General features: G+C 54.0%; 4 protein-coding genes and 1 pseudogene across 11 annotated transcripts in view; 3 read left to right on the top strand and 2 right to left on the bottom strand.

Moving 5' to 3' along the window:
• Positions 1-411, bottom strand: part of LOC119109219 (CCR4-NOT transcription complex subunit 10-B-like) — an 8,113-nt gene extending 7,702 nt beyond the window's left edge. The window contains exon 1 of the mRNA XM_037232811.1: positions 402-411. Within this exon, the coding sequence (XP_037088706.1) occupies positions 402-411 (10 nt within the window). The remainder of the gene's footprint in view (positions 1-401) is intronic.
• Positions 412-472: 61 nt separating this feature from the next.
• Positions 473-4,813, top strand: LOC119109218 (serine-enriched protein-like; annotated as a pseudogene).
• A 3,705-nt stretch (positions 4,814-8,518) lies between these two features.
• On the bottom strand, positions 8,519-15,576 carry LOC119109701 (coiled-coil domain-containing protein 47). 2 transcript variants are annotated; one of them, XM_037233429.1, is made up of 9 exons: positions 15,450-15,576; positions 12,652-12,896; positions 12,328-12,435; positions 11,906-12,080; positions 11,396-11,520; positions 10,686-10,844; positions 10,032-10,217; positions 9,240-9,413; positions 8,519-8,817 (listed from the first exon to the last, which is right to left on the bottom strand). In XM_037233429.1, the coding sequence occupies exons 2-9, from the start codon at positions 12,886-12,888 to the stop codon at positions 8,581-8,583; spliced, it is 1,401 nt and encodes a 466-aa protein (XP_037089324.1). In that variant the 5' UTR covers positions 12,889-12,896; positions 15,450-15,576; the 3' UTR covers positions 8,519-8,580. The 2 variants fall into 2 exon arrangements, with proteins under 2 accessions (XP_037089324.1, XP_037089325.1); XM_037233430.1 differs by having other exon boundaries at positions 15,457-15,576.
• A 272-nt stretch (positions 15,577-15,848) lies between these two features.
• Positions 15,849-19,151, top strand: LOC119109704 (chromatin complexes subunit BAP18). Of its 7 annotated transcripts, none has more exons than XM_037233435.1 (5): positions 15,849-15,893; positions 17,196-17,268; positions 17,559-17,653; positions 17,965-18,066; positions 18,588-19,151. In XM_037233435.1, exons 2-5 carry the CDS (start codon positions 17,251-17,253, stop codon positions 18,805-18,807), a joined length of 435 nt encoding a protein of 144 aa, XP_037089330.1. In that variant the 5' UTR covers positions 15,849-15,893; positions 17,196-17,250; the 3' UTR covers positions 18,808-19,151. The 7 variants fall into 7 exon arrangements, with proteins under 7 accessions (XP_037089330.1, XP_037089333.1, XP_037089331.1 ...); XM_037233438.1 differs by having other exon boundaries at positions 15,853-15,868; XM_037233436.1 differs by lacking the exon at positions 15,849-15,893 and adding an exon at positions 15,907-15,939.
• Positions 19,152-19,922: 771 nt separating this feature from the next.
• Positions 19,923-24,470, top strand: LOC119109702 (lysosomal-associated transmembrane protein 4A). Its single transcript, XM_037233431.1, has 5 exons — positions 19,923-19,999; positions 21,689-21,879; positions 22,281-22,618; positions 22,881-23,037; positions 23,563-24,470. Exons 2-5 carry the CDS (start codon positions 21,736-21,738, stop codon positions 23,797-23,799), a joined length of 876 nt encoding a protein of 291 aa, XP_037089326.1. The 5' UTR covers positions 19,923-19,999; positions 21,689-21,735; the 3' UTR covers positions 23,800-24,470.
• The last annotated feature ends 3,396 nt before the right edge of the window (positions 24,471-27,866 follow it).

Raw genomic sequence — 27,866 nt, 5'->3', positions numbered from 1 at the left:
AGCGTATTGAAACATAAATCAACCCTGCCAGTAGACTACCTACGCCTAGTTCAGTACCCCATCAACGAAGGATCTCAGAATGTGATGTCCAGTCTCAACAAGTGAAAACCTGAACAGCCGCATGGTGACTATTGGACCAATAAGTCACGACAGTAGACTTCTAAAATGTTGCTGAAGTGTTATGTATATAACAGAGCCTGTGATAAAGGTCGGCGCGACTTTGTTTACCTATCCTCAAACGTCAAGTACAGGTCTTTTTCTAAACTTCTGTTCTACTATAGCCAGTGTCTCAAAGCAAAACTACAACTTAAGTCATTTTAGATTGCGCCAATAACCAAGTGGCTTGCTCAGTGACTTTTTAATCAGCTGTCTTACTCAAGTTTCACTCACAACCCTTAAGCCAAGCTGCATATTGGCCCTGCTGCCTGAGCTGGGCGATTGGTTGTCGACCCCTGGCGGTGGGTGACGGGCGTCTGTGGGCCCGCAGCCGACCCAGAGCCAGCACCAGACCCTCATTATCGAGGAGTTCGAGCCGGACGTGTTCCGGCAGCTGATCGAGTACGTGCACACGGGCTGTGTCACGCTCCAGCCGCGAACACTGCTCGGTGAGTCGCCTCGTGACGGCGGTTGCGCCTCGGCCGCGTCACACACCGCGTCACGGCGGCTGCGTCTCGGCCGCGCCACACTCCGCGTCACGGTGGCTGCGTCTCGGCCGCGTCACACACCGCGTCACGGCGGCTGCGTCTCGGCCGCGCCACACTCCGCGTCACGGCGGCTGCGTCTCGGCCGCGTCACACACCGCATCACAGCGGCTGCGTCTCGACCGCGTCACGCACCGCGTCACGGCGGCTGCGCCTCGGCCGCGTCACACACCGCGTCACAGCGGCCGCGCCTCGGCCGCGCCACACACCGCGTCGCAGCGGCTGCGTCTCGACCGCGTCACGCACCGCGTCACGGCGGCTGCGCCTCGGCCGCGTCACACACCGCGTCACGGCGGCTGCGCCCCGGCCGCGTCACGCACCGCGTCACGGCGGCTGCGCCTCGGCCGCGTCACACACCGTGTCACGGCGGCTGCGCCTCGGCCGCGTCACACTCCGTTACGTGAGTTGCGCCCGCCGCGCTTAAAGGAGTGTTTCATATTTGAAGATATTGACGCGAGCATCAGATATGACAAAGCATGCTTATTTATGATAATGTCATGCTTTTAAAGGCAGTGTTTCACATTTATGCGAGGTTTTGAACTGAGATAGCCATCTCAAAGACCTTTCGGTGCTGTTCATAGTCATGCCCTCCTTAAGACCTAAGCCCCTCTAGAGTCTGAGCTATACGCCCGCGAAAATGGGGAGAAGTATATCGGGGAGAGTACCTAGATACCTGGCCGTATCGAGGACCACGGCCCAGAAAAATATTATTGTCACAGCGCTCATGTCCGCCGTTTATGAGCGCGATTTCCAGATATAACGGTGGTCAACTGGCTCTCGATCAATGTCGCGCAAGGTCTAAAGCATGACGCAATGAAGAGCATATCTACTAAACAGAGAATCGTGCCGTCTTTAGCGGTCTTTCTCACTTTAAACGTATACCAACAGTTGTGAGTGGCCTTGTTTCATCACAATCTGATGCATGTTTTCAATATCCTCAATGTGAACCATTCCCTTTAAGTGAAAGAGACTGGTCTGGACGGCACAATTCTCTGTTTAATAAATTTGCTCCTCAAAACGTCATTGTTCGATCACATCACAGTACCTTGCGCAGCATTGCTTCACAGTCAATTGACGGCCCGTTATATTCAGAAATCGTGCTCACAAACGCCAAGATATGAACGACTTCACACTTATATTTATATTGACCTTGATCGCCGCATGGCTAATGGAATGGCAGGATTTGAATGACGTCATGATGGTGTCATAAATGTCAAGGCGGCTTTGAAAATAGTCTCCCCGAAATGTTCTGCACGTCTTCGCGGGCGTGTAGCTCAGAAACTGGAGGTGTTTAGGCCTTAATAAAGGCAGGACTGTGAACTGCGCCAAACAATCTACGAGATCGATTTTTCGGTTCAAAATCCCATGCAAATGCTGAACATTCCCCTTAAGACTACACCGACATGACCACGCCGCCGCCCAGCCCGCGGAATCCGCTGGCGTCTGTCAGGAGAGCGAGGCGCCGTGTGTTCCTGTGACGCCAAATGACGGGCGCCAGCGACAGTCAGCGCCCGGTGGAGAGGACCTTGCTGCGCGCCGGTGACGTATGAACCCCGCTCACGCAGGTCTCATGAACGCCGCTGACTACTACGGACTAGACGAGCTGCGGCGGGCCTGCGCCGGCTTCGTCCAGTGCTGCATCAATGTCGACACCGTTTGCGCTCTGTTGGCTCGGCAGAACGATACATACAGTACAAGTGCACCAAGTCTATGGTGCAGAAAGTGAGCGGTGGGAGGGGGGGGGGGGGGGGAGCGGTCGTGCTGGGAGAGTAGACCCACTGCAGTGCATCTGTTTAGCCCAAAGCGTCTGTGGATACGCTGGGAAACCGTCCACAGACGCCGGGCCAGTCTCCTGACCGCCATTGATGGAGCGTTTTAAACAGTCTATGCAATGTAAAGCGCTGAGCTTAGTTCGTGCCAGAGCCAGAGCCTCTGAAATGGGAGCTTTCAAAGACATTTTTAATAGCACCTGCTGTGGCCGTCGCAAACCAGTCATAGCAAATTACCGCTTCGCACCGGGGCCCTCTGAGGGCACCGTCTTCGGGCTGGACTACAACGCCAACACGCGGGGTTAACGCATGCAGCAGAAGGCGTGCCAATATGCTCTTCCGCACCTTCAGTGTTCGCTGTTTTTAGGTACCTATATGTCGTATATACCGCACTACGTCACGTCTATACATTTATCGCACTATCTCATTTAGCGCCTGGCTGAGCGTGATACGTTTCAACACTATTTCAGGTTTTGGAGTTCGTTGATCTCCATGGTAACGAGGTGTTGAATCTGGGCTCGTTCACGCTGCTACCGCAGCATGTCGTGCGTCTCATACTGGCCAGGGAGCTCAAAGCCGACGAGGTTACCAAGTTCCAGGTGGGTCTTAGCCATATGTGCGTCTCACGCATTTTTCGTGGATGTAGTGAAGAATTTTTGAATTCCGTGAATCGGAATCGATTATCGAAAAGGCATGCACTCGGGGGGGGGGGAAGGGGGAAGTAGGATCTTGCGGAGTCAGCCTGCGGATGTGATGCAGGCGAACAGAACATAAAGCTCAGGCAGGGACGAAATGTTCTTCTTCACCATTTTTGGGGGCATAGCCACGTTGTCTCCTCGCCCCCCTCCCCCCCCTCTTCCGCGCTCACTCCTCGCACCTGTCAACCGGCACGCACGCACGTGTTGTGGGTTCTGGAGTCGCGCGTGGCTAACCACGCCGCCCTGTGTCCTGCAGGCGGCGCTGATGTGGTCAAAGAAGTACTGCGATAACTCGAGCCTGGACTTGCGCGAAGTTATCTCCACCTTCCTCGAGTTCATCCAGTTCCACAAGGTGCCGGCCACGATCCTGATGAAGGATATCCACCCGCTGGGCATCGTGCCGGACCACATCATCATGAACGCGCTGGCCTTCCAAGCCGACCCGAGCAGCGTGGAGCCGGCCAAGATGTCGCCGAAGCGAGTCAGCCGGCGGCGCGAGCTGTCCGTGCAGAGCTCGCTCGACCCGTACGGCAGCACCACCACCCTCTCCTCCAGCACGTCCAGCGACATCAACAGCGACCGCCATAGCTCGGACGGCAAGCACAGCTCCGAGGGCGGCTTCACCGGCTCGCCGCTAGGCCGGCCTACCTAGGGCAGGCTTCACTAGGGCGGGCCCACCTAAAGAAACGTGTTTGGGGCCGGCCCAACCGGGACGGGTTCAACTGGGACAAGTCCGCCTAGAGGGCGCACGCTTGAGGCGAGCGTACCTTGGGCGGGTGTACATGGGACAGACCCACACACCAGGGCAAGTTCACCTAGGACATGCCCACCTGGGGCCGGTTCACCTAGGGAGGCTGGCCTGGAGCCAGCTGGCTTGGGACAGGTCTACCACTGGCCGACTAGCGTGCGACAGGCCTGTCAACGGCCGGCATGTTCGCGGCGGTTTGCCCCGGGCAGTATCTAACAGGTCGGGCACGACTCCAGGCCTGGCTCGTGTTGGGTCCACGTGCAGTTCTTGCCACACGCCCCTCAGCGGCGGACCGGTGTCTCCACAAGTGCATGATCCGTGCATGAGGGTGCGCCGTCAGGTCTGACACCGCTTGTCCGGCCTGGAAACTGGCCAACCTCGTCTCAGTTCGCCGTTCGTGGTCAGCTGTGACCTTCACGGGTAAGGTTGCCTTCACCCCGTCCGCCCGTTATGCATAGGCCGTGCCCGTACCCATCCGATACACAAGCTAAATCGGCTTCACCCACCCGTTATCCACCTGTTTACATTTTTTTCTGCCCTGAATTCTAAAACACGTAAAATTTCGGGAAAGTTTGCAGCCAAACTTATTATTTTACATTGACATTTGCAACATCGGTGTGAATGAAGCTAATTATTGCTAAGATAATCGCAACTAGTAACTTTGTGTCGTCTGGGAAGTAAGAGATACGTGGTTCGAATCCCCGCAGTCACCATCCTTCCTGCCGGGCTGAGGGCAGGCGCCGCAATACAGCTTCAGCAGCCGGTGCGTCGTCAAGCCGCGCTGACAACGGTCGCATGGCGTGGGGTTTCTTGCAACATCTACTTGACAATGCGGATACATCCACCCAGTACCAGCGATTCTCCGCAAAGCTGTACCCATCTCAATCCGTTCCCCATTCCATATGGATCTCCATGGGTGTACCCGACCCTTGAAGTCCTCCAGCGGTCGGCGCCCGTGGCTACCGTCTGACGTCACGTGATGCCCCACCACTGCCCGGAGCGGAGGCCGGGCCGAAGTGCGCCGTCCTGTCCAGCGCCAGGGTCTTCTCTGCCATGTGGAGACGCGGTGAGATAACGAAACTCCCCGTGGACCTCGTTCAGACCACGGAGACGCGGTTGGCAAACACTCCCTGTACGCGCGCACGTGATGCCCCCGGGGGACGGCCACCGCACAGCCGGTGAGGGGTCAAGGGCGTGCCATTATCGCAGCGCGGCCCCGTTGCCTCCCGTTCGCCCACTCCTGACCATCCCGGGCCTGACGCGCCCGCCGAATGCACACCAGTCCTAGCCAATCGTCGTTTCCGTTGCTTCACGGCGTGCCGGTTTGCTCTATATCGTGCCGTATGCCAATGAAACCACTCGGAGTATCTCACATCACGCGGACCCTCTCAGCGGCCGATCCCGAGTGTAGGTTTGGTGTCCGTCGCTGCAGATGTCGCGCCCCTTTCGCACGTGCCGGGATCAAGTCAAGTAAGCCGATCTGTCGTCTGGATCTGTCATGACAGCGGAGAACGCCCGGCGGATGGGCACGCGCACACGTCCGCCGCGTACTGTCAAAGATGTCGCCACTGTCGCAATGTAATGGTGTCCGTCTTCGCCTGAATTGTACGTGCTTTGCTCGTGTGGAATGTGTGCGCGCGTGGGTGGCACCGGACATGGCGGAGCCGGGACCTTCGCGGCACTCTACCCCGGTGACGTCACAGGATACGAACTTGGGGGACATAGGAGGGGACGCACCCAAGAGGACGGGGTGGCGACTTCCCCGGTACTAGCCAGGCCGGCGCGGTCGGTGGGGAGGCGGGTGTGCGGGCTCATATTTTCATAACTGAATTGTAGCTGGTAGTCGTCGACGGTGTGTGTGGTCCCTGTGGCGGCCACCGTGGTGTTGCTGAATGGAATAATGTGATGTACCGATGTGATGTACCGTGTTTGTACCGTTCAGTACGGGGATGTCTAGCACAAGAAATAAACATCGATCCGTGTCGAGAACAGCCCGTGTGCAGCCCGCAGCCATGAAGCAACGCCGCGTGCTCGTGACGGACGGGAGCGTCAACACCATAAGCCAGGCAAGTATCTAACATGGCTTCGGGCCTCGCGCTGCTAGGCAACACTTGGTAACTGCTCGTACACATCGGAAACCACTTCGGAAACATGGAAACATAATAAAAACCAGGTAACTGCAATTTGCGCACTATTATTGGACCGAGGTAAACCCATAGCAGCATTGCTGCCCACTGACCACCTGCATTTATCCGATGCCGCTGCGTGTACCCGCGCACGCCTTACGTTCTCGCCGACATGTCCCACTAACACATACTATGGGCGCGGGCCTCGGCGCCGGCGGGTACCGGCACCGCCCCGTCAGCAGGCCGACCAGACCAAACATGCCCCATTAACACATACACTGGGCGCGGGCCTCGGTGTCGGCGCGTACCGGCGCGGCCCCGTCAGCGTGCCGACCAGACCAAACCTGAACACACCGGACCGGACCGGATCAGACCAGATCAGAGCGCAGCAGACCAGACTGGACCAAACCAGGTCGAACCAGACCAAAGCAGACTGGACTGGATACAACTGAATCAGACCCGGTCAGATCGGACCGGATTGGGCTGGAACAAACCAGATCAACAGCGGGCGCTCCGTTCCAGTAGCTTAAGTGGCTAGGGCGCCTGCCTTGAGGTTCAGTCGTCCGTGGCGAGCAAGGCTCGAGTCACTTTAAACGCAGGCACTTTGCTCATGATTGGGATGACCTACGGCCGGTGGCAGTGGCCAGGCTTAAGGTCAGAAGACGTTCGAGGTTGGGGCTGGCCGTGCCGAGCATTACGGTACGTGAAACCTTCGCCACAAAATCTGTCATTGACTTGCAATTCCCCGATCAGGTGATGTCGGGGCTCACGCACCACGCACTGTTTGGTGTGTGTTCTGATCCCCAAAATAGATCCAATAAAAAAGTTCGGACTAAATTTTCAAAGAAAATAAAATACCCGGTTTAGACTGAGACTGGCAAATGAACCACGCCACACAGCACTGGCTCGCTCGCAGTGGTTGAACAGGACTGGACTGCGCTGGACCCGAGGAATCTGGCCCGGGCGTCAGAACGGCCTGGAGCTGAAGCTGCGCCGCCGACCGTCCACAGAGCCTCCAATCTCAGGCACGCGCTAGGATTGGCGATAACTCACGGTGATGATGTTCTGCAACCCGACGGACGGGAGGCAGCAAGCCAGCCTGTCCCACCCAGAGCCCGCTGGCGTGCGCTCGCTCGCACGACACGCAGCCTGTCCCACCCAGAGCCCGCTGTCGTGCTCGCTCGCGGGACATGCAGCCTGTGCCGGCCAGACGTCCCCAGCGGTTGTTTCGGGAGAGCGGCTCGCCAGGCGTCAGGGCTTCAGGTTATCTCCTGACCGGACACGGAGCAGGCCACCGGACCACGGCGCATCAGTCGATCGCGTGTATTACCCTGCGAGTATTGCAACCGGGACCCAGCCGCTCACAGTGTGCCTGGCTACGCAGGCGAGACGCCACATCAAACCTGCAGAACACGCCGACACGAAACACGCCACGCGGATACGCACCCCACACGCACCAATACCACACATAAGCGATGCCGACGGGGGCTGCAGTCCGCGACCGGTCGTAGGTCCGGCCGCACTCCTCTGAGGGGAGCCGTGCCATCTGATGGTCTCCTGTGGGACGGGGGGCGGGGGGGGGGGGGGGGAGGCTGGGGAGGAAAGACCGGAGCAAAGCAGCTAAACGAATTCCGGAGAATGCGCCGAGTCGGTTTCATAACGCGCTCGATGGCAGATTTTCGCTATTTTTGAGTTTCCGACTACATCACTGCACTCAATCATGAGATCCAAACGGGACAAATCGAACGGCTCGGTCTTAGTGACGAAGCGAGACACGCTGCTGACAGGAGTGTGCCCAAATGTTACGTAAATCTCCGGGATCCATCAATGAGACGGAATGCTCGCCAGTCTACAAAATAATGCGGCAGCTGAACAAAAACAGGTTGAAAGTACATCAGGTGGGTCTGTTGGCACGCCAGTCAGCAGTAACATCACATGCCAACCAAACTTCGTCGGCCACGCCGGAAGCTGGCGAAACAGGACGGCCCGGCCTCTCGGCGAGGTAAACCGTCAAGTTCACGCCAATTCCAGCTAACGAAAGCATAACCATGCCAGGGATGAAAGTTGGCGGCGTATTGACCTATGCAGATAGGTAATGGGGCGATAGTCATTTTACAACACGGTTGACCAATCAACGAACACATGGAGCCACCCTGGCGGCAGTTCAACAAAATAGAAGCTCCAAACCATTGAATAACAAAGGAGATAAACTCATTCAACTCATTCGCCGGACCGAGCCGAGGGGCAGCCGCGAATGACACGCACTGCGCCGTCATTTACGGCGACTTCTGGGAGCGCACTTGAAGCCAGCAGAAGGATCGTTTCAACGGAGGGGCACGGACCAGCGTCAACCTGCACTCAACCATGCAGGAAGACCAGCGCCGTGACTGCAGACCAGACGCTCCGGGAGACAGACGTGCCGATGGCGTCAGCCGGCGGCCGCACGCCCGCACCGGCCGCCGGCCGCTGGCCGCGACACACCAGCGCGGCGGGCAGGACCGGCCGGCCAGCACGGCAGCCGACCGAAGGCGGCGCCTCTCACAGCGCCTTCACCTTCATCTGGCGCATCTGGGCGCGTCGCTTGGCCTCGCGCTTCTCGGTCTTCTCCTCGAGGCGGCGCTGCTTCTCGGGGTCCTCCTCCTCCATGATGCGCTCCTTCTCCAGGCGGCGCTTCTCCTCGCGCTTGGCCTGCGCCTTCTCGGCGCGCGACTGGTGCGTCTGCTTCAGGTACGCCTCCTGCACGCGCAGTCGGTTCTTCTCCGCCTTCAGTCGAGCCTGGCAACCACACAGCAACGGTCACTCCGCGCCAGCACGGGAGGACGGGGCGCGACACCGTCAACTGGCGCCCAATGACCTCTCATACACTGTAAGAGTGACAGCCGCTTTGGGACTCAAGCGGGCCCACACGGATGAGAGGGCATGAGGATTTGTGGCAAATGAATCCTAGTTTAAGTTGGCCGCGAAGTGATCAACTTACTAAAACTGCACAGAATAAAACACAAGGGAGGAACGCGCCTCGGAATGGTACCTACCAACACAATGCACCACCCAATATGCAGCCGTGCTGGCAAAACTCACCAAGTCCGCCACAATACAGCCATCTCTGATAACGTCACGCCACCGTAAGGAAGCACGGTGAGCAGTGCTGTTCCCCGCGCGTGTCCCGTGCCGCGCGGCGGCCGTGCCGGTCGCCTTACCTCCCTGCCGAGCTTGCAGCGCTTCATGCGGTCCACCATGTAGAGCACGAGCTGCATGAGCGGCCGCACCGTCTCGACGTCGGCTGGCAGCAGGCGGCCGCGGCCCGGCAGGTTGAAGCCGAACGCCAGCGTCGGCCGCACCTTGGGCGGCTCCACTGGCGCCGAGTCGTCGATCTGAGGGCGGCGGCGGTGCCATGAGCGGACGTCTGGGCGAGACGCCACACGCGCGCGCCTCTCTCGCAGCGCTGCGTCGGCCGAGAGGTGACGCCAGAACACGGCGTTTGTCGAACCTCGCGTACCCGTCCGTCAGCCGGAGCACGACTCCTCCACCCTGGCCCGCCTCTCTCGCAGCGCTGCGTCGGCCGAGAGGCGACGCCAGAACACGGCGCTTGTCGAGCCTCGCGAACCCGTCTGTCAGCCGGAGCACGACTCCTCCATCCCAGCCCGCCTCTCTCGCAGCGCTGCGTCGGCCGAGAGGCGACGCCAGAACACGGCGCTTGTCGAGCCTCCCGTACCCGTCCGTCAGCCGGAGCACGACTCCTCCACCCCAGCCCGCCTCGACTCCAAGGTTCATGTGTGCTCTAACACACCACACGCTTCGCTCCCCAATACTGGCCTGTCTCCTGCGGTAAAACGCCGTGTTTCGGCCTCAAGCACCGGTCAACGCGCACGTTTTTGGGTTCCCAACGTCCATTCCGTCTGTCGCTCCACACACACCTCCCGGGGCCCCAACGCCGGACCATTCCGCCCATTCCGACCGGGGCTGGCCGCTTGCGCCTGCACCGCACCCACCTGCTTCGGCCCCGAGTACTGATCGGACACGTGAATGAAGTCCACCAGGTCGGGGTACTTGTTGACGACGGCCGTGACGCGCGAGTCCAGCACCGCCGCCGTCGCCTCGTGGATCTCTGACATGAGCGAGAAGTGCGCTGGCAGGCCGTGCCGCTCTGCCGACTTCCGCTCCGGACAGTACGTGTTCTGTGGAGGGGCATGGGTGTGGAGGTCCCGGTCGGGGTCGGCAGCCCGGGACCCGGTTGCTGCAGCGGGCTGTGAGCTGCGCGTCCATGGCTGGTCGTGGACTACGCGTAAAAAAAACCGAGCCTTTTTATGTCAGGCACCCATATGCTCAATTCCAGCTCACACCAAGCTTACGAAGGAAGGGAACAAATCATGTGTCAATGCTTACAGCATGTTACTGCGGATAACAATGCTAACCAGCAGCATAAGCGCACTTACGGTGCTCGCCCTTGGAACAACCACATGGCCAATAGCTTTCAGCACAGCGGCCGCATGCTAGAAGCCAAAATGTTGTACAGGGCACATGTTATATCTTTCATGGAACACACTACATTACAAGGAGCAACGACTGCCGCTTGTCGATACCTCCGCGACGTCTTCCCCCACCCCCAACGCGAAACAAATGTGAAGGAAGGTCTGAACTCTCACCAGATCGGTCATCTCCTTGGCCAGCTTGGCCGCCGACTTCTTGCTGGCTAAGCAAAACACAAAGGTGTCCATCTCCTCCGGATTCATCGTGACCTTTATTTCTACTTGGTCTGAGGCAGACTTCATCATGGTGGACATGACAGACACAAGGTCCTGACGCTGAAAAAAACAGCCGACAAAACGTTATCCATACACACAGCAACAACAAGCTACACGAAATATTATGCATTTTGTGCAGATTTGCGTTCTTTCTATCCCGCTAATCTTTCCTAGTTGCTGACGGTGTTCAGACTTGCGCACGTGACAGGTAATCCATCGCCTTTCATTACAGCCTGTCACGTGGCGGCATGTCGACGCATGCGTGCACGCGCATTACAAACAGATCACGACCACGACTGCAAATAAGGAAGGCAAAAGACAAAGCCTCAGAGCCCATGTGTAGTGTTCAGCATCCCTGCGGCAAACGTGACAAGGCAGACTGAGCGCGGGCAACACAACGAAGTCGTTTCAAAACACAGATCACAATATGGACAGACGGCACATTGCCTCCGCAAAATGATAAATTATGCATACAAGGGCACACACCATTGACCCAACACAGAACGGCTCACCAACTGGGCCGGGCGCGGGCAGGCAGTATCCACGGGTGCACTACAACAGCGTACACACAGAACCAGGCATGGCACGTACGGAGCGCGGCGGCCGCCTACCTTGAGGAATTTGAGCTGCACGAGCATGCCTTCGCAGCAGACGCGGCCGCTGCACCAGAGCGTGTACGTGTTCTCAGACTCTTTCAGCAGGGCGCCGCCGCCCGGCTCCGCCTTACCGTCGTCCCCTGCCAACCACACGCTTTCAAATCACGACAAACCTCGCCAGAACGCTCAGCACATTCTGAACAGCGATCTACAGCATTGTTCGGCACGACAGAGAGACGTCTCAGCACGAGACCTTGCCATATCTGCTGCCAATGAGGTCAGGCAGTGGGTTAGAGGATCACAAGGGGCATCCCAGTGTCACAAGAAAAGACTGACACCGTTCGTCTCATAGTCCCAAGATTGAGACACGGCAGACGTTCGACTTGAGCGCCAGCCAAGCACGCACTTCAAACCGAAAACACGGCAACTCACGGTCACAATATTAAAGACAGCAATAGCCATGCTTGTGGTGTTTTGAGAGTGAACAGGTACTCGTTACACCACTGGGGGCACCAGTGCACTGACCGACTAGTGAAAAGTTGCTCTCCAGCAGTGGCTTGTGGGCGGCCAGCCAGGCATTCGCCAGCTTCTGGTTCCGAGTCTTCCCGGACACGAAGTTGATGAAGTAGACAACGATGCCAGCAATCATCAGCATCTCCACGTAGAACTTGTCCCAGTTGGTGGAGCGATGGACAGGAACCTAGAAGAGCAGGGCCAGCATGTGGTCGTGTATTAAGTCCGGCGGACCGCCTGCCGATCAGAACTTCACGCCTACTTCTATCGCGTTGAATATGTACGGGAAAAGTATACCCACAGCAAACTATCATTGTCATGCTTATCTCACCTTTCCACTAGATTACCCATAACCATATTCATGGCAACTGATGCCCAAATGGTTCCCACAACATCAGCATGTAAGGTCCTGGAGTAGAAACGGTCCCCCTTACATTCGCGATCGTTATTTTCGGCTGCTCCTTGCTGCCTTGACTTGGCGATGCGGATTCAAAGCCCTCAAACTCCTCCTCATCTTGAAAATGTTCAAATTCATCTTCTGTCTGAAATCAAGAGATACAGATCTGATAACAACAAACGTGCACACTGCATAAATGCTAACAACTCTGACATCTCAATACCCCACTGCCACTCAGAGCATGTGTAAGTGGCGCAACCCAGTGTCACTACATTGTCGCCCACAGTGCAAAGACAAAAACAAAATGCCTTGTTAATCTTCTGCCCACTCACTGCTAATATTCTGCTCGGACTCTACTCACCTCCACCAGCCCGTCGTCGTCGTCCAATACTGCATCCTGTACAGGACTAGGAGTTGTCTTCCTCTCTGGCTCCCGCGGCTCCTCCTTGGTCTGGTATGGCTTTTCGAACTCGTCGTCGTCAAACTCCTCAAAGTCGGCAAAGTCGTTGTCCTCGGTCTCGGCCTGGTACTTGGAGGCGCGCACATACAGTGAGAGCACCAACAGCACCAGCAGTGTCTTCAGACGCACGTCCACCATGGTAAGCCCTGCACCAAATAAGCAAACTTATCAGCAAATGACAAGGATATTCATAGGCATATTACCACACAAAATTGGCATGTATTATCACTCTATGGCACTGTAACATCAGCAAATATTACACCATCTAATAAGACAACACTTAATTTCCAGATTGCTATGCCAATTCAGTGAGATCATATACATAATCACCAAAGCACAACATGGAGTTGTCGGATGCTCCAGATTTGAAATCCTGAATGTCTATGTTCATTATGATGGCAAATTCATGGATACTGGTTGAAACTTTGATGATAACTTTTGGTCTATTGGAAGTGCCAGCAAGAATTTATTGGGAGTGCCACATACAGGAAAGGTATCTTTTCTAGGTTTTGTCCAAGTTTTTCATAGAATGGCTTTCTGGGACCAGTGATGGGTCCCCATGCTTATCATTGTTTGATGTGTGAGCCCTAACACCACTATCCAGCTGTGAAATTCCAGGTAAGTGGCAGAATTTTGTGGAGACCATGGAAGGTGCTACAATGCTCAGGACAGTCTACCATGCTACCCTGACCTCAACTATGGTAGCTAACACCAGCCGCAGCCCATCCTAGTCAGTGGCAAATAGCAAGCACCAACAGCAGCTTGAACCCAACCTTCACCTATGGGATGATCCAAAGACAGGAGCTCTAACCAACTGAGCTGTGGGATGGACCATGCAGTGCCTACTTATGTAAGTACATGCAGACCCATCCAGACTTTCTACTTATGGAGTAAGTTACTGGTTGACAACCAGTCCTTTCTTCCCAAGCAATTTAACCAGATAGGGGAAGGAAAAAACTTTTGAGAAAAGTGATCCCCACCCACTAATAATGGGCCACATAGAAAATTGTGCTAGAAACCCTTATGAAAAAGATCTGTAATCACCAACTGCTGTTCTTGGGGCTTCATTATGTACCCAGCAGATGAGGCTATATGGTATCACCTCCCCACCGCTTTGGCAGGAAATTGGGAAACTCCCTAACACTGGCCCTTGGGGGACACCACTCGTGAGTTTTGCCTAAGCTGAGCACTGCCCTCCTGCCAACACTCTGTTAATGCCCTGCAAGGAAAGCTGCAGCCAAACTCACAACTTTTGCATGAGCTTTTCACTTCTCAAATTTCACCACCAGCCTGCAAACTATCAAAAGCTTTCCTGAAAACATGTACATGGAATCCACTGGCACTCAAAGTTCCAAGATTTGTGACCACTTGTCAAGCACATACAGCAGCTGGGTCATGCAGGAACACCCAAGGAAGAAAACCATGCTGATGGGCAGAGGGAAGAAAAGATATCCAAGAGCCTCCATAATAAATGATCTTGCATTTAACAACAACTTATTAGTTTCAGAGGCAAGCTTTGGAAAAGACTTTCCATTTGCACTTCTAAGCGTGGCTATTAATTTTGAGTAGACCTAGCTAGTTGTATGTGTAAAGAGCTCAGCTGGGAATATGCTCACAAGAGTGCAAGATCCAATTTGCATATATTTCATTTGTTTTTCCAACCAAGCCAATTTTTGCATATTGCTGGCAAAATATAGTATATGAGATTGTGTTGCAACAAGTACTCTTTAGCATGGCATGGCATCTATTCTAAGTTATGCATGTGATGAATAGTTACACATTAAACCTTATAAGCTGTTAGAGTATAACCATATCCTGCTCTTTACACACCTATGGAAACTCAGTTTTTTTTTTACTGAACTTCACTCACAATACAGCTATGAAGGAGACAATCACACCTGCTCCATGAAACTTGATTTCCCTCTATCAAGAACTCCCAATTTCTGCCACCTCAGTGTCATGTCATAATTTTCCTATCACTAAAATATCTTCCACAGGAATAGTCTACAAATTTGGTATATTTCATTTTTAGAGGTCAATGCTTCTTAAATTTGTAGGTTAAACTTGAAGATTTGGGGCTATTCGTGGTGTTCTGAACATTGGTGCATCTTGAAAACAAAGTTTATGTGAGCATGACATGAAGATTTTGGGCCCCCTCACCACATGACTCTGGTGCTACTTCAGCCCAAGGGGACCATGCCCCCCCCCCCCCCCCCCCCCCCCCCCCCTACTCTCAGTGTATCCACCCCTCACTGCACCCCAGCATAACCAAAACCTGGCTGATTGCATAGTCAATGTTGACCCTACCTGAATTAAATGACAACTAAGTGAATGATAACCTTGTTTACTCTTTTACCCATTGAGTATATTTTTGTGGTATGTCTTATTAGGTAGTATGGATATGGCTACTGCAATCCTTGCCATTATAACCCACCAGCATTTACCAAAGAATCTTGGCTTGTGTAAAGAAATGAAACCTGATGAGATGGTGACCTGAGGAAGTGAAAAAACAGCCTTCTCTACACTATGTTGCGCATTTTGTTCATAAGGCATTGCTGTTGCCTCACATGGCACTGTGTGTGTATTTCAACTTCCTCCACCTTGCTTACCACCCGGTTGGTTGCAATGGACAAAAACACCCCGGCGACCGCCTATATTCAACGGCCTCTTCAAACCCCACCCCTAGATAACATACGTACAACTCAACTGCCAAACAATCGCAGGAACTCAGGGGGCCGGTAGCTTGAACCTGTCTTGGATTAGAGTGCGAAACCCCTGGGCTTAAACGCAGGACCGGTATCACAGGTCATGGAAACGCCAGCTCCACACACGCAGCACGGACGAAACTTGGCTTCACTGAGGCTCCATAAATACCTTAGTTTGGTATTTTTCATAAGTTGTACGATTTTGTGCAATAACATGCTATCTTTGAGTATTATAGCATATAAAATAATACGTAATTTATTTAGTGTCATCATTTAAGATATATAAAAATTATGTATGAGGACTACCACTAGGTGCCAAGAGCGTAAATACCATGCCTGAATTCTCATCTTTAAACACAACTGACGTAAGGCCGGTTATAGCAAGCTCTCCGAGTGTAGCGGGAGGGATACATGTACCCGTCGTAAAAACGGTGGCAGGTGGCAGATGCATCGCCGAAAATAATCACAATGCTGACGGAACTTGGTTGGGTGCCTAGTAACATTGAATTAATTTAGTCCAAGCGTTTTGTTACTGAGCCTGATGGTTAAAAAGAGGTGGAAGTTATTTCAGTGTGGAGGACAGCCATGCTATCATTGCAGCGGCCGTGATCTGTTCTTCGTTGAAACTGCTGTCAATTGCCAGGGCAGATTGCTGAAGAACGCAGGAAGGTTTCGCTAAGCTTCCTATGCATTGCCTTAATGTCAGGTTCACAGTGCTCCATTAGGTTAACACAGGGGTTTTAGTTTTTAGAAGCCAAGGCCCTTAAGAATAGGTACTGCAGCTACAGCAGGAGTCAAAGGGCCCTGGTTATGATACATGACTTTCACAGGACCCAGTGTATTGCTTACCATCCTGCTTGTCTTGAAATACTATCAGATTTTCCTGATGGCATTGGAGATCTTTAAGTAAATCTATTGAACCTCCTGGTCTGGTAGCCAATCATCTGTAATGGGTGTAACATGATGTTGTGATGCCAAAGTCCTCTGTCACTTCCCTGTGTTTGGCTGTGTGGCTGTTACCTGGTTATGTATTTTTGTGCAATGATTTTGCTGAAACTGCTCAAGTAATGTAAATTACCCATGCAAAGAAGTGCTTTTGTTATATTTTTGTATACTGGTTGAAGAAAATAGGAGCGAAGTGGGTGAATGCATGCGTTTGCCTGCATTTTTCTCTTCAATTCTTAAGGAGTTTGTCGTCCTGAATTTTTGAAGTGGCCATCACTAGGTTTGGGGAGGCTCTAATGCTATGACAAAATCACAGGGTCAAAAACAGATTACCAGCTGCAAGTTATAAAGCAATGACCTTACATGTTGCTGATGTACTTGAGTCTTGAGACAATCAGGTGCTTCTTGAGATCAAGTCTTTTCATTGCCCCAGCAGTCATAAAATAAAGACTGTGTCCTCAGGTTAGCATACTGGTGGGCTCATGAATTTGTTTTGGACACAATTACTTGGATGGATTTTACTTGGTTTTGGATTTTGCTTACTTACAATTACTTGGTGGATCTGTGCCAACAACCACCTTTAGTTTTTGCTCTTTTATGGCTGGAAGTGGTGCACTTTGCAGAACAAGTGCAAAATATGGAATCACAACACATTTTGTAACATCTGGTGTGCTGGTAGTATGAAGCAATATAGTTGTATGCAGATAATGTATTGAATCTGCTTGAACAGAGGATAGCCATGGTACCATTAACTGAAGCAGTGTGCACTGGAAGTGAAGTCCTCAATCATTTCAGGTTTCCAATCATGTGTGTCATAGTTTGATGACCTCAGAGAACAAGTCCAGGAAGCATGAATTCAGCAAGCAAGGTTTGTTTTGTGACCACCTGCCTGACCCACATGAATGTCTTGTTAATTGTTGGCTTGTATGTGTGCAGACCTCTAAGCTGAGGAAATATTGTGAATAGTAGTATTATCCTGGTCTGGATATATGTGTAGTGTCCTCATGTTTGTGCCCATGTTGAGAAGGGATGTCATAGACATGTTTGGTCATATTGGCCCATGGTATCTGGCAGCAGCTGTGTGGATTTTGGTGCCTTGTCACCTCTCACTATGCTGAACTGCCAGTGGCTGATCAGGGCTGTCACACTCGTCAATAGGTGGGCGAGATCTTTGTGGAGGCTGGCGAGGCATTCAACCGGCTGGGTAATATGGCTGTGCAGCTACAACAGGCATCACCCAATGCCACCAACAGGTGAATCACTGGGATGTCATGATTTGTACATCATTGAGATGTGGGATGCTGGTTTGTTTGCAATTGGGTGTCAGTTCACTCTCCATATATGCTGATATTGTAACTGGTTTATGGCATGCACAGCCCATAACTGCTATCCATGCCTTGGTTCTAGCTGCCACTGGTGTTAATGGGGCACCAGTCCCATTAACCTTTTGGAGCATTGCAGCCGTCGCGTGTTTTGACCTTTGAAACGGCAATAAAGCGAGTAAGACCCTGTAACATTTAGTACCTGACGGCACCCCGGATGCTATATTTATTGACTGTTTCAGTGGAAAATGGCGTGAGGAAGAAATCGAAATGCTTCATGAGGCCGTGAAAAGATTTGGCGCAGACCCTCAGAAGATCGGCGAAATCCTGAAAACACGAAGCGTGTAAGTGAGATTCTGTGATCTTGAATGGAATAATTGTTCGGACTATCGCCCTCGCCTGGCATGAGAACTGCCTGCAAACTGAGACACTAGACCAGGGCGATAGGCCGAATAAAGTGCAATGCGTGTTTTGGTGCTCTGTGCTCATTATTTTCTCAACCTTCTGGAGCTCTGACACCCTCCCATTCCTCCCAACGATGTGTCTGTGCTTTGTGTGCATATTGCTGACGTCTGTGTCGAGACCTTCCATATGAATATCATGTTTGGTGTGATGGCTAGGCGAATCGCGTGGCTTCGCAGCGGCCAGACTCGTACTTTGGGCAAGATTACGAGGCCTGTGGGGCAACGTTACTAGCGTGACATAATCTCCCCATAGAATGCGCTGAACGACATAGCAGTTTCATGTCCACAGCAGACAGATTCGTAATGCCGTGATCGGGGTCGGCTGCCCCGTCCCCCCCCCCCCCCCCTCGAGACCCCAGGACTCTGGCGTAGCACCGACCGCTCTTGTGGTCTATCGCCAGGAGCCAGATCCGTAACGCGCTCAAGACGAAAGCCTTCGGCGGAGCGCAGGCGCACGGCGGGGCGGCGGCGCGGCCGCGGCCGGCGCCTAGCGCCAAACAGCAGGCCAGCCTGGCGGTCAAGTCGGACGTGACGCTCAATATGCTGAACGTGGGCGGCGCCGATCACGACGCCGGCATGAGTCAGGACTATTTCGACGGGCCCACCGAGGAAGTGGCGTAACCGGTCCTACCGTCCGCGACAGTGGCCGTGATTAGCTATGGCTCGCAGTGGCAGAGCCGTGGTGGGACCTGGCTCACGGCGGTAGGAGTCGTGATGGGACCTGGCTCACGGCGATAGGAGTCGTGATCGGACGTGGCTTGCCGCGCAGAAGAAGTCACTTATCGGGCCTCTTGTTTCATGTCGTGATTGGCTGTGGTTGCGCGTGGATGAATTTGCCTGTATGGAAGCGCACGGGGTGGTGCTAGTCTTGTTGCTCGTCTCCCCTTCATGTTCATGGTCCGTTGACGGCGCTTTCCATTGCTCTGTCTGTTCATTTTCATTGAATAAATGCGTTCCCCAATTAATTGGACTGTGTTGGAGTGGTGTGTCCTGCCATGGGTAATGACTGTGTTCCAGAGCAATGCTACAGTTATTTTTTTCTGAATACCTTTCCCTCGAATTGACCTGGACACTGGTTCATTCAAGAGCCCCAACAAAGAGATTAAGTGGACGGTTGTTCGAAGGCTCATGTGTCTGGAAGGGTGCAAGGGTTCCCGTGCGGAGTTCGTGAGTAATCTCGAGGGCCCGACAGAATCTCCTGCCTGGTTTTCATTTCGAATAGCTGGCGACGGCAACGTTTCCTTGTGCCAAATCAGTGGCGACGCCTGAAGTGAAATAATAAATTTGAGAAAGTTGCCCCCAGCGGATTTTTTGCTGCTTCTGGGGGGTCGGGCAATGGAACATTCCTCCCTAAACAGGAGCAGCGACACATCAGACGGCCTATAGATTCTTCCCTTAGTAGTTTCGTTCGTGCGAACGAACTAATGAAGGACGGTTAAGTTGTTTTGGGGTTACCGACAACTAAACCAACGCGCCACACTTGTCAAGGGCGTGGATTTTGGTGTATCTTTGCAGAATACACAAAATATCTGCTGGAAAGATCTTTGTCACGTCTTAGTTTTCCAGATTATTTTTTCTTGGCTCCGTGCCAGGTAGTTAACAATTGATTCACTCGTTATATGTTGTGCTCCAGTAATGCGTCATTTGTTTGGCCTTGAGACAGCTGACCCATCTTCCAGCCGCTGCTATCACCCAAGCTCCACTGCGCACCTTAACGTAGCCTTGACTGCGGGTGCGCCGGATCGCGGAAGGTTGGGATCGATCGGGATTGGCCAGAGGGTCGCGGACGGCGGGGGACTGAGTTTTGTGAAAGGTGAGTGGTGATATTTAGACATTTCTTCAACTGGTTCTGCCGTAATTGCGCCGTTCCATTTATTTCTTTACTTATGCTAGCTGTTCGTGGAAAAATCTGATGTAGACTAAGCGGGTGCTCCGCAGTTTATAACAGCATTCATGACGATAGTTCTGGAGGATTTTTAAATTACTTATTCCTTGACTGGCTGGCAACTGCTTAGGCTGGATTTACCGTACTATCTTAACATCTCCTTGATTGTTGTGCCCGGTGCAATGGTTTATGAAGTGATATTTGTCCATATCAATTATATCAGTTAGACAATTTTAAAGGTGTTTACGTTTGCTCTTTAGGGTGAAAATATTACAACATTGTTTTTTGTTTAGATTAAATCCAAATGAGTTGGATGACAAGATTTCTGGGATCAGAGCTCAAACTAACCAGTGGTGTAGTTGTACTTTCCTACCTAATGTTAGAAAAAATCACTGTACACTATTTGTCATGTTTAAGGCAGAACATATCAAAGTAATCTCAAAACAGGTAGAATCATGCTCCTACCTTCAAATTTTAATAACTACAATGGCGAGCTCCTGAGCGCCACATGCACTGCACCACCTGGACTCCCCAGCACCGTTTCTGCATTGCCATTGCGTAATTACAATATTTCTGCTTACCAAGAACTATACAAAATGTACAAGACCAAGGTAACAATAATAATGCAATGAAAATAGTTTCTTATTGCATTTAGGTATGTTTATGAAACACATAGGCCAGAATAGTCCAGAACATAGCCTAAACTAGCCTAGCCTAACCTAACCTAACCTAACCTAACCTAACCTAACCTAACCTAACCTAACCTTACCTTACCTTACCTTATCTAACCTCATGGATTCTTGTTACCTTGGCCCAGTATGTTTTTATGGTTCTTGATGCTGCTTGGCGCGCAGTAATGTTGTGGCCGCACGCAGTAATGGCGCCGGTGTCGCGGCTGCTGTGTGTTTGCGGCAGTTGGATGTTCGGTATCATATTTAGTTATGTTCCAAGGTAAGAGTATAGATGACCTGTTTTGCTATTAATTATGATCTGTTCTGCCTTAAAAACAACAATTGATGTACAATGCTCTTTTGTAACATGAGGTAGGAAAGTACCCCCTGACCCATTCAACAATGAAGATATATTAGGAAAGGAGCTATTTTTGCAAGGTATTTGTACTATTTGTTACCTTGGGTGCACATCAGATAGTCAGAAATCCTCATTGTAGAAGGATTCAGAACTAGTAAAAGCTCAGTGGCCCTCATTCACTAAAAAGTGGAAGATTTGTCAGTCCATAAAATTGTTTATGTGTCCTATATTCAAGTAACATGTATTGGCATATCAGCCATAAAAAGGCACAGTTGTTTATTATTGACATATTAAGATATTGTACATACATGTTAGCAGTCATGCCATACATCCTGCTTAAAGCCCATACTGGAAGTTGGAGTTCACCATGTCACAGTCATTCTTTTTCTGATGCATCCCCCATGCTAAGTCACAACTCCTGTATTAAGATACATTGTTTTATTTTGTTACTATTGAATTGTCTATCCAAATCTCTGATTTCACCTTTAATAACACTGTATCTAGGCTGTGCTCCGCAGAATCCAGTCCAGTTTCTGGTTCCTGCCACATGCTATTGACCTGAAAGTGATTAGGCTAATCTATTTTCAGAGTTCAGTTGCCTGGTGATCAGGTAAAGCAGGGGTTCCACACTGCTGATGCTGCCAGGTCTCATCAGCATGGAGGAGTCTGAGCTGTCGCCTCGCATCGGCCCGCGCCGCCGCCAGAGGGCCAGCGGCCAGCGCGTCTGCGGCTGCGTCCATGTGCGCACTGGCACCATCATGCTGGGAATGTGGCATCTGGTCAGTGACTGGGCGGTTGCTGCTGTCTGGTTGTGTTGATGTGTGCATCAGACTGATAAAACTACAGTTTGAACATTTAGGGCATGAGCTGGTTATCATCCGGTTTGCACATTGCCATGTAGGCAGCCGATGTGCAACAATTCAGAGATAAAACTACAGTTTGAACATTTAGGGCATGAGCTGGTTATTATCCGGTTTGCAAACATTGCCATGTAGGCGGCCGATGTGCGACAATTCAGAGGATTTAGTTGACTCATGTTTGATTCAATTTCTCAGTCTAGCTGTCAACAACCTATGAGCTGGAGGTGGCCAACTTTCTGCCTGAAATTCACAAAGGGGCTGAACATTGAACATGCTGCCCCTGTCTGACATCCAGTGAGCATATCACAACCTTTTGGCAGGTGATGAACGTGCTGGCCCTGTCGGCGCTGGCCATGGTCATCTTCCACCCAGAGATGTTGCAACATGTGCAGCTGGAGCGCGCGCCGACGGCCAACCTGTCGGCGGAAGGGGCCGGCAGCGAGGCGGTGCTGCCGCCGCGCGTCATGCCCAAGTACGGCCCCACGTACTCGGTGCTGGGCGGCCAGGTCTGGAACGTGGACGACCTCAACATAGGCATAATGATCACCTTTTGCACGTTCATCATCACGCTGCTGATGGTGGTAGGCGCCATCAAGGGACAGCCCTCCTACCTGATGCCCTTCTTCTGTCTGCAAGTGTTCGACTTCTGCATCTCCAGGTAGGCAGTGTTGCCACGTCGGCCCGCTAATGCTATTTTCAAGTTTTTTAGCACATTGATTTGAGCTTTCCATGAAGTTTTTCTCTTCAACCGATCCTCTAGCGTGAAAACGACGATGCGTTATCATGCTGGTTCGCTTGTTGTCTGCCGTAAGCGGTTGTCGAGCACCGTATGTTTCCATCTACTACGCCGGTGTGCTGTGAATCGTCCCAGCACCAGTGCCGCTCCAGCGACGGTGTCTGACGTGCCGCTTCCTCCCCAGCCTGACCATGATCAGCTACTTCTCCTTCATGCCGGACCTGCACGTGATGCTGGTGCGCTCATCGAGCCTGCCGTTCCGCGACCAGCTGCTGCGCCTGGACCAGCGCTGGCTCTCGCTCATTCTGATGGTGGCCTTCCTCGTCGCCATGGTGATCAAGGTGAGACTCGCCGGTTGGAGGCCATCCTCGTTGCCATGGTGATCAGGTTGAGATGCGCCGGCCGGAGGCCTTCCTCGTCGCCATGGTGATCAAGGCGAGACGCGCTGGCCGCGGGCCTTCCTCGTCGCCATGGTGATCAAATTGAAACGCGCCGGCCGGAGACGTCCCCGTCTCGTCGGCTCGTTGTTGGCGTTGCTGCGAACTGGGCTCGCACGACGGGTCCGTGCGGACTCGGCCTAGCTCCCACGGGTGAGCGCCGTGAGGTCGCCAAAAAGGCTCGCACTACCGCAGGCTCTGCGTCTTGCCTGGCCGATGGGTCATGAAACCGTCCTCAGCACGACGCTTTGCTCTCAGGCCATCCTCTGTGTGAGTTGTGTGGAGCGGGAGGACGTCACATCACATTACTCGTTCCGCAAGCGCCCGCTCCTGAGGATGAGCGGATGTTTGCGGAACGAGTAATGCCCGACGGACATCCGGGGAGGTGCCGGATTACTGGGTCGGCTGACGCGCCGCGTCCGTCGGCAGGCGTACCTCATCGCCATGGTGTGGGCCTGCTACCGCTACCTGCTGATGCGCCAGGCCGGCGGCGGCGGCGGCGGCGGCGGCGGCGCACCGGCCGAACCCGACCCGGCGGCCTCGCTGCCCGACTACGAGGTGGCGCTCTCCGACCCGCGCTTCTCCAAGGTCGACCTGGCCAACTATCCGGCGCCGCCGCCCAGCTACGACGCCGCCACCAGCGAGGCGGGCGCGCGCGCCAAGTAGACGCCGCGCGCTGCCGCCCGGCCGCGGCAGGACGACGGGTGGGCTCTGTGACCCGGGAGGAGGGAAGGGTGGACACCGGGCCGGTCTGGGTCGATGGAGGAGTGACGGGAGATGAACGGGTGGACGTTCCGGGCCGGCTGGCGGCGGGCGGTGTAGCGGGGCACGCGGGACGCTCGGTCACTGATCGGGCGGGCTGGTGTGTTACGGTATCCTTGGGCGGCCGGGGGCCGGGCCGGTAGCGAGAACCGCGCGCCAAGCGGCGGCGGCCGGCGATGTAGCGGGGCACGCGGGACGCTCGGTCACTGGTCGGGCGGGCTGGTGTGCTACGGTATCCTCGGGCGGCCGCGGGGCTAGGACGGTGGCGAGAGCCGCGCACCGAGCGGCGGCGGCCGGCGGTCAACTTAACGGCGGGTCCGGCTGTGACGTCACGGACGCGTATATTTTCTCTGCCGTGGTCCTGGGGCCGCGCTGCACCGTCGCACGCGCCGCCGACTCACTCTCCGATAGATGTAAGGCACGCCGCCGGCCTCCGGCGTCCGCACGCGTCCCACATTTTGTCCTGGCGTGGGACTGAACCCGTGGGGGGGCTGACCCTTATGCCCCCCCCCCCCTTCCCCGCTGTCTGTCGCAGCGGGGGACGGCCCTTTGTTTCGGCGTGGACTGACCCTGCGGAGAGCCGCCCCTCTACCGGTGGGGGGGGTGACACTCTGTCCCGGTAGGAGACCGGCCCTCTGTTCCGACGGAGGACTGACCCTCTGTATCGGTGGCGATCCGGACGCGTGCGGGCCGACTGGTTAGGCGGTGAGGTGCGTGCTTAGGTGTTGTCAGTGATAGTCTCCTTGCGGTGGTTATATTGCTGTAGCGCGCGCCGCAGGTGTCGCGCCCACAGCTTCTGTTTGTCTTTCACTTACATTAGCACCAGCGGCACTGCACTGGTTGTTTGGGCAGCTGGGTCCCGGATTTTAGGAGGTGTTTGGCGCCCGTTTCATCGAAAAGTAGCTCGAGTTTGTGTATCAAAGTTCGTTTAAATTGCACAAGGACGCGGCTGTGTCCCGGACCTGGGCCCACTTACTGCAGAAGAGAACGAAACTACGACTGTACGCAATCGAAAGCGCGCGATGTAAACACGTGTTCTCAATGTAGTCATGCTAGTTTGATTTTGAGTTGTAAGATCGTTTGTTAACAAAACGATTGGGGAACCTTTTTGTGTGCTGAAACTGTCCACACGGCGCGAGTTTAAGTGCTTTAGTTCGTAGTTTTATCTTGGGAAGCTGGGCACAGGTGTCTCCGTTTGAAAATCAGCTGTGAATACAAGCCAAAGAAACGTCGGCATTAGGATGTGTCATGCGGCTGACTGCTGGCCGCGAACCGGAATCTGGCCTGGAGCAGATCTCGCAGGGGCCGCCGGGAAGAGATCTGGTAGGGCCTGGCCCAAGTAGGAACCAGGTGGAAGAACGAACTAGTCTTGTCAGATGTTAGACGACTGTCGGTGTCGCTCCGGAACAAGAATCAGTTTATCTTCATGGAAGCACCCTGGTCATCGCACGAGGCATGCTCTAGCGGATTTGTTGGCATAACTGCAGCCCGTTTGATCGCCGCCAAATTCCTCCGTCTGTGGTAAGGAGCGGTTCACACACGGACGTGAGCTGGTGAGATCGGCCATGAACAATGTGTTTGCATAGATGACCACGCACGCACTCCCGTGCAGTTGAAATAAGACCTGGAGTCCCCACTCCCGAGTATGAAGCCCGGGGACTGCTTAGCGCACCGCTACGCGCTGCTGGCTGCCCGTGGCACGAACCTGGAGACTGCCGCCCGCCGGCCGTCCGGCGGGCTGGCCGCCACATGCGAAAGTAGTGGCAGCGGAGCGTGTGGGGGCGTCCGCCACATTATGATGCTGTTTCTATTACATAGGTCTAGATGTGAAGAGTGTGTGACGACAAAGCAGAGCAGGAGCACAGGATGCGTGCTGGCGTCGCAGAACCTTACCACTGCACTGGTTAAAGATGCGTGCGCGCTCAATAAGTCAGGTGCAGTGCAGTTTCTTACTCAGTTCGGGGGGGGGGCTTCAGCCATCCCCCCTCCGACTTTGAGAATAAAGTGGGCCAAATCTAGGGAGAAGCCCGTCTGCTGTAATGTGGTAGAAGGATGTATGTCCTCACCGTTCACCCCCCCTCCCCCCCCCAACTCATTTCGAAAATGCGCAGTCACGTGTAATCATTTAACTTTCAAATCACACGCATCTTGAATTCCAGCCAAGCCCCTGTTACCAAATTACTAAAACCCCCGTTCGGATGAAATTGTGTATAAGCGTTTCGCATTTCGTCACAACGAACCGGCCAAGCAGTCAGCGCGCGGCGGCTGTCGTTCTACCCGCTCAGTGCACTCAGTTTGTATTGGACACGCCGGTGCCGGCGGCTGTCGTTCTACCCACGCTCAGTGCACTCAGTTTGTACTGGACACGCCGGTGCCGGCGGCTGTCGTTCTACCCTCGCTCAGTGCACTCAGTTTGTATTGGACACGCCGGTGCCGGCGGCTGTCGTTCTACCCTCGCTCAGTGCACTCAGTTTGTATTAGACACGCCGGTGCCGGCGGCTGTCGTTCTACCCACGCTCAGTGCACTTAGTTTGTACTGGACACGCCGGTGCCGGCGGCTGTCGTTCTACCCACGCTCAGTGCACTCAGTTTGTATTAGACACGCCGGTGCCGGCGGCTGTCGTTCTACCCACGCTCAGTGCACTTAGTTTGTACTGGACACGCCGGTGCCGGCGGCTGTCGTTCTACCCCGCTCAGTGCACTCAGTTTGTATTGGACACGCCGGTGCCGGCGGCTGTCGTTCTACCACCCGCTCAGTGCACTCAGTTTGTATGGACACGCCGGTGCCGGCGGCTGTCGTTCTACCCCGCTCAGTGCACTCAGTTTGTATTAGACACGCCGGTGCCGGCGGCTGTCGTTCTACCCACGCTCAGTGCACTTAGTTTGTATTGACACGCCGGTGCCGGCGGCTGTCGTTCTACCCTCGCTCAGTGCACTTAGTTTGTATTGGACACGCCGGTGCCGGCGGCTGTCGTTCTACCCCGCTCAGTGCACTTAGTTTGTATTACACGCCGGTGCCGGCGGCTGTCGTTCTACACCCGCTCAGTGCACTCAGTTTGTATTAGACACGCCGGTGCCGGCGGCTGTCGTTCTACCCACGCTCAGTGCACTTAGTTTATTGACACGCCGGTGCCGGCGGCTGTCGTTCTACCCCACGCTCAGTGCACTCAGTTTGTATTGACACGCCGGTGCCGGCGGCTGTCGTTCTACCCACGCTCAGTGCACTCAGTTTGTATTAGACACGCCGGTGCCGGCGGCTGTCGTTCTACCCACGCTCAGTGCACTCAGTTTGTATTGGACACGCCGGTGCCGGCGGCTGTCGTTCTACCCACGCTCAGTGCACTCAGTTTGTATTAGACACGCCGGTGCCGGCGGCTGTCGTTCTACCCCTCGCTCAGTGCACTCAGTTTGTATTAGACACGCCGGTGCCGGCGGCTGTCGTTCTACCCACGCTCAGTGCACTCAGTTTGTATGGACACGCCGGTGCCGGCGGCTGTCGTTCTACCCACGCTCAGTGCACTCAGTTTGTATTGACACGCCGGTGCCGGCGGCTGTCGTTCTACCCTCGCTCAGTGCACTCAGTTTGTATGACACGCCGGTGCCGGCGGCTGTCGTTCTACCCACGCTCAGTGCACTCAGTTTGTATTGGACACGCCGGTGCCGGCGGCTGTCGTTCTACCCGCTCAGTGCACTCAGTTTGTATTGGACACGCCGGTGCCGGCGGCTGTCGTTCTTCTACCCACGCTCAGTGCACTCAGTTTGTATTGGACACGCCGGTGCCGGCGGCTGTCGTTCTACCACGCTCAGTGCACTCAGTTTGTATTGACACGCCGGTGCCGGCGGCTGTCGTTCTACCCACGCTCAGTGCACTCAGTTTGTATTAGACACGCCGGTGCCGGCGGCTGTCGTTCACCACGCTCAGTGCACTTAGTTTGTATTGGACACGCCGGTGCCGGCGGCTGTCGTTTCTA

The sequence above is a fragment of the Pollicipes pollicipes genome, unplaced genomic scaffold, assembly GCF_011947565.3.
Source record: "Pollicipes pollicipes isolate AB1234 unplaced genomic scaffold, Ppol_2.1 Scaffold_7231;HRSCAF=8579_pilon_pilon_pilon, whole genome shotgun sequence".
Classification (NCBI taxonomy): Eukaryota; Metazoa; Arthropoda; class Thecostraca; order Pollicipedomorpha; family Pollicipedidae; genus Pollicipes; species Pollicipes pollicipes.
This window is presented reverse-complemented; position numbering and strand designations above follow the sequence as displayed.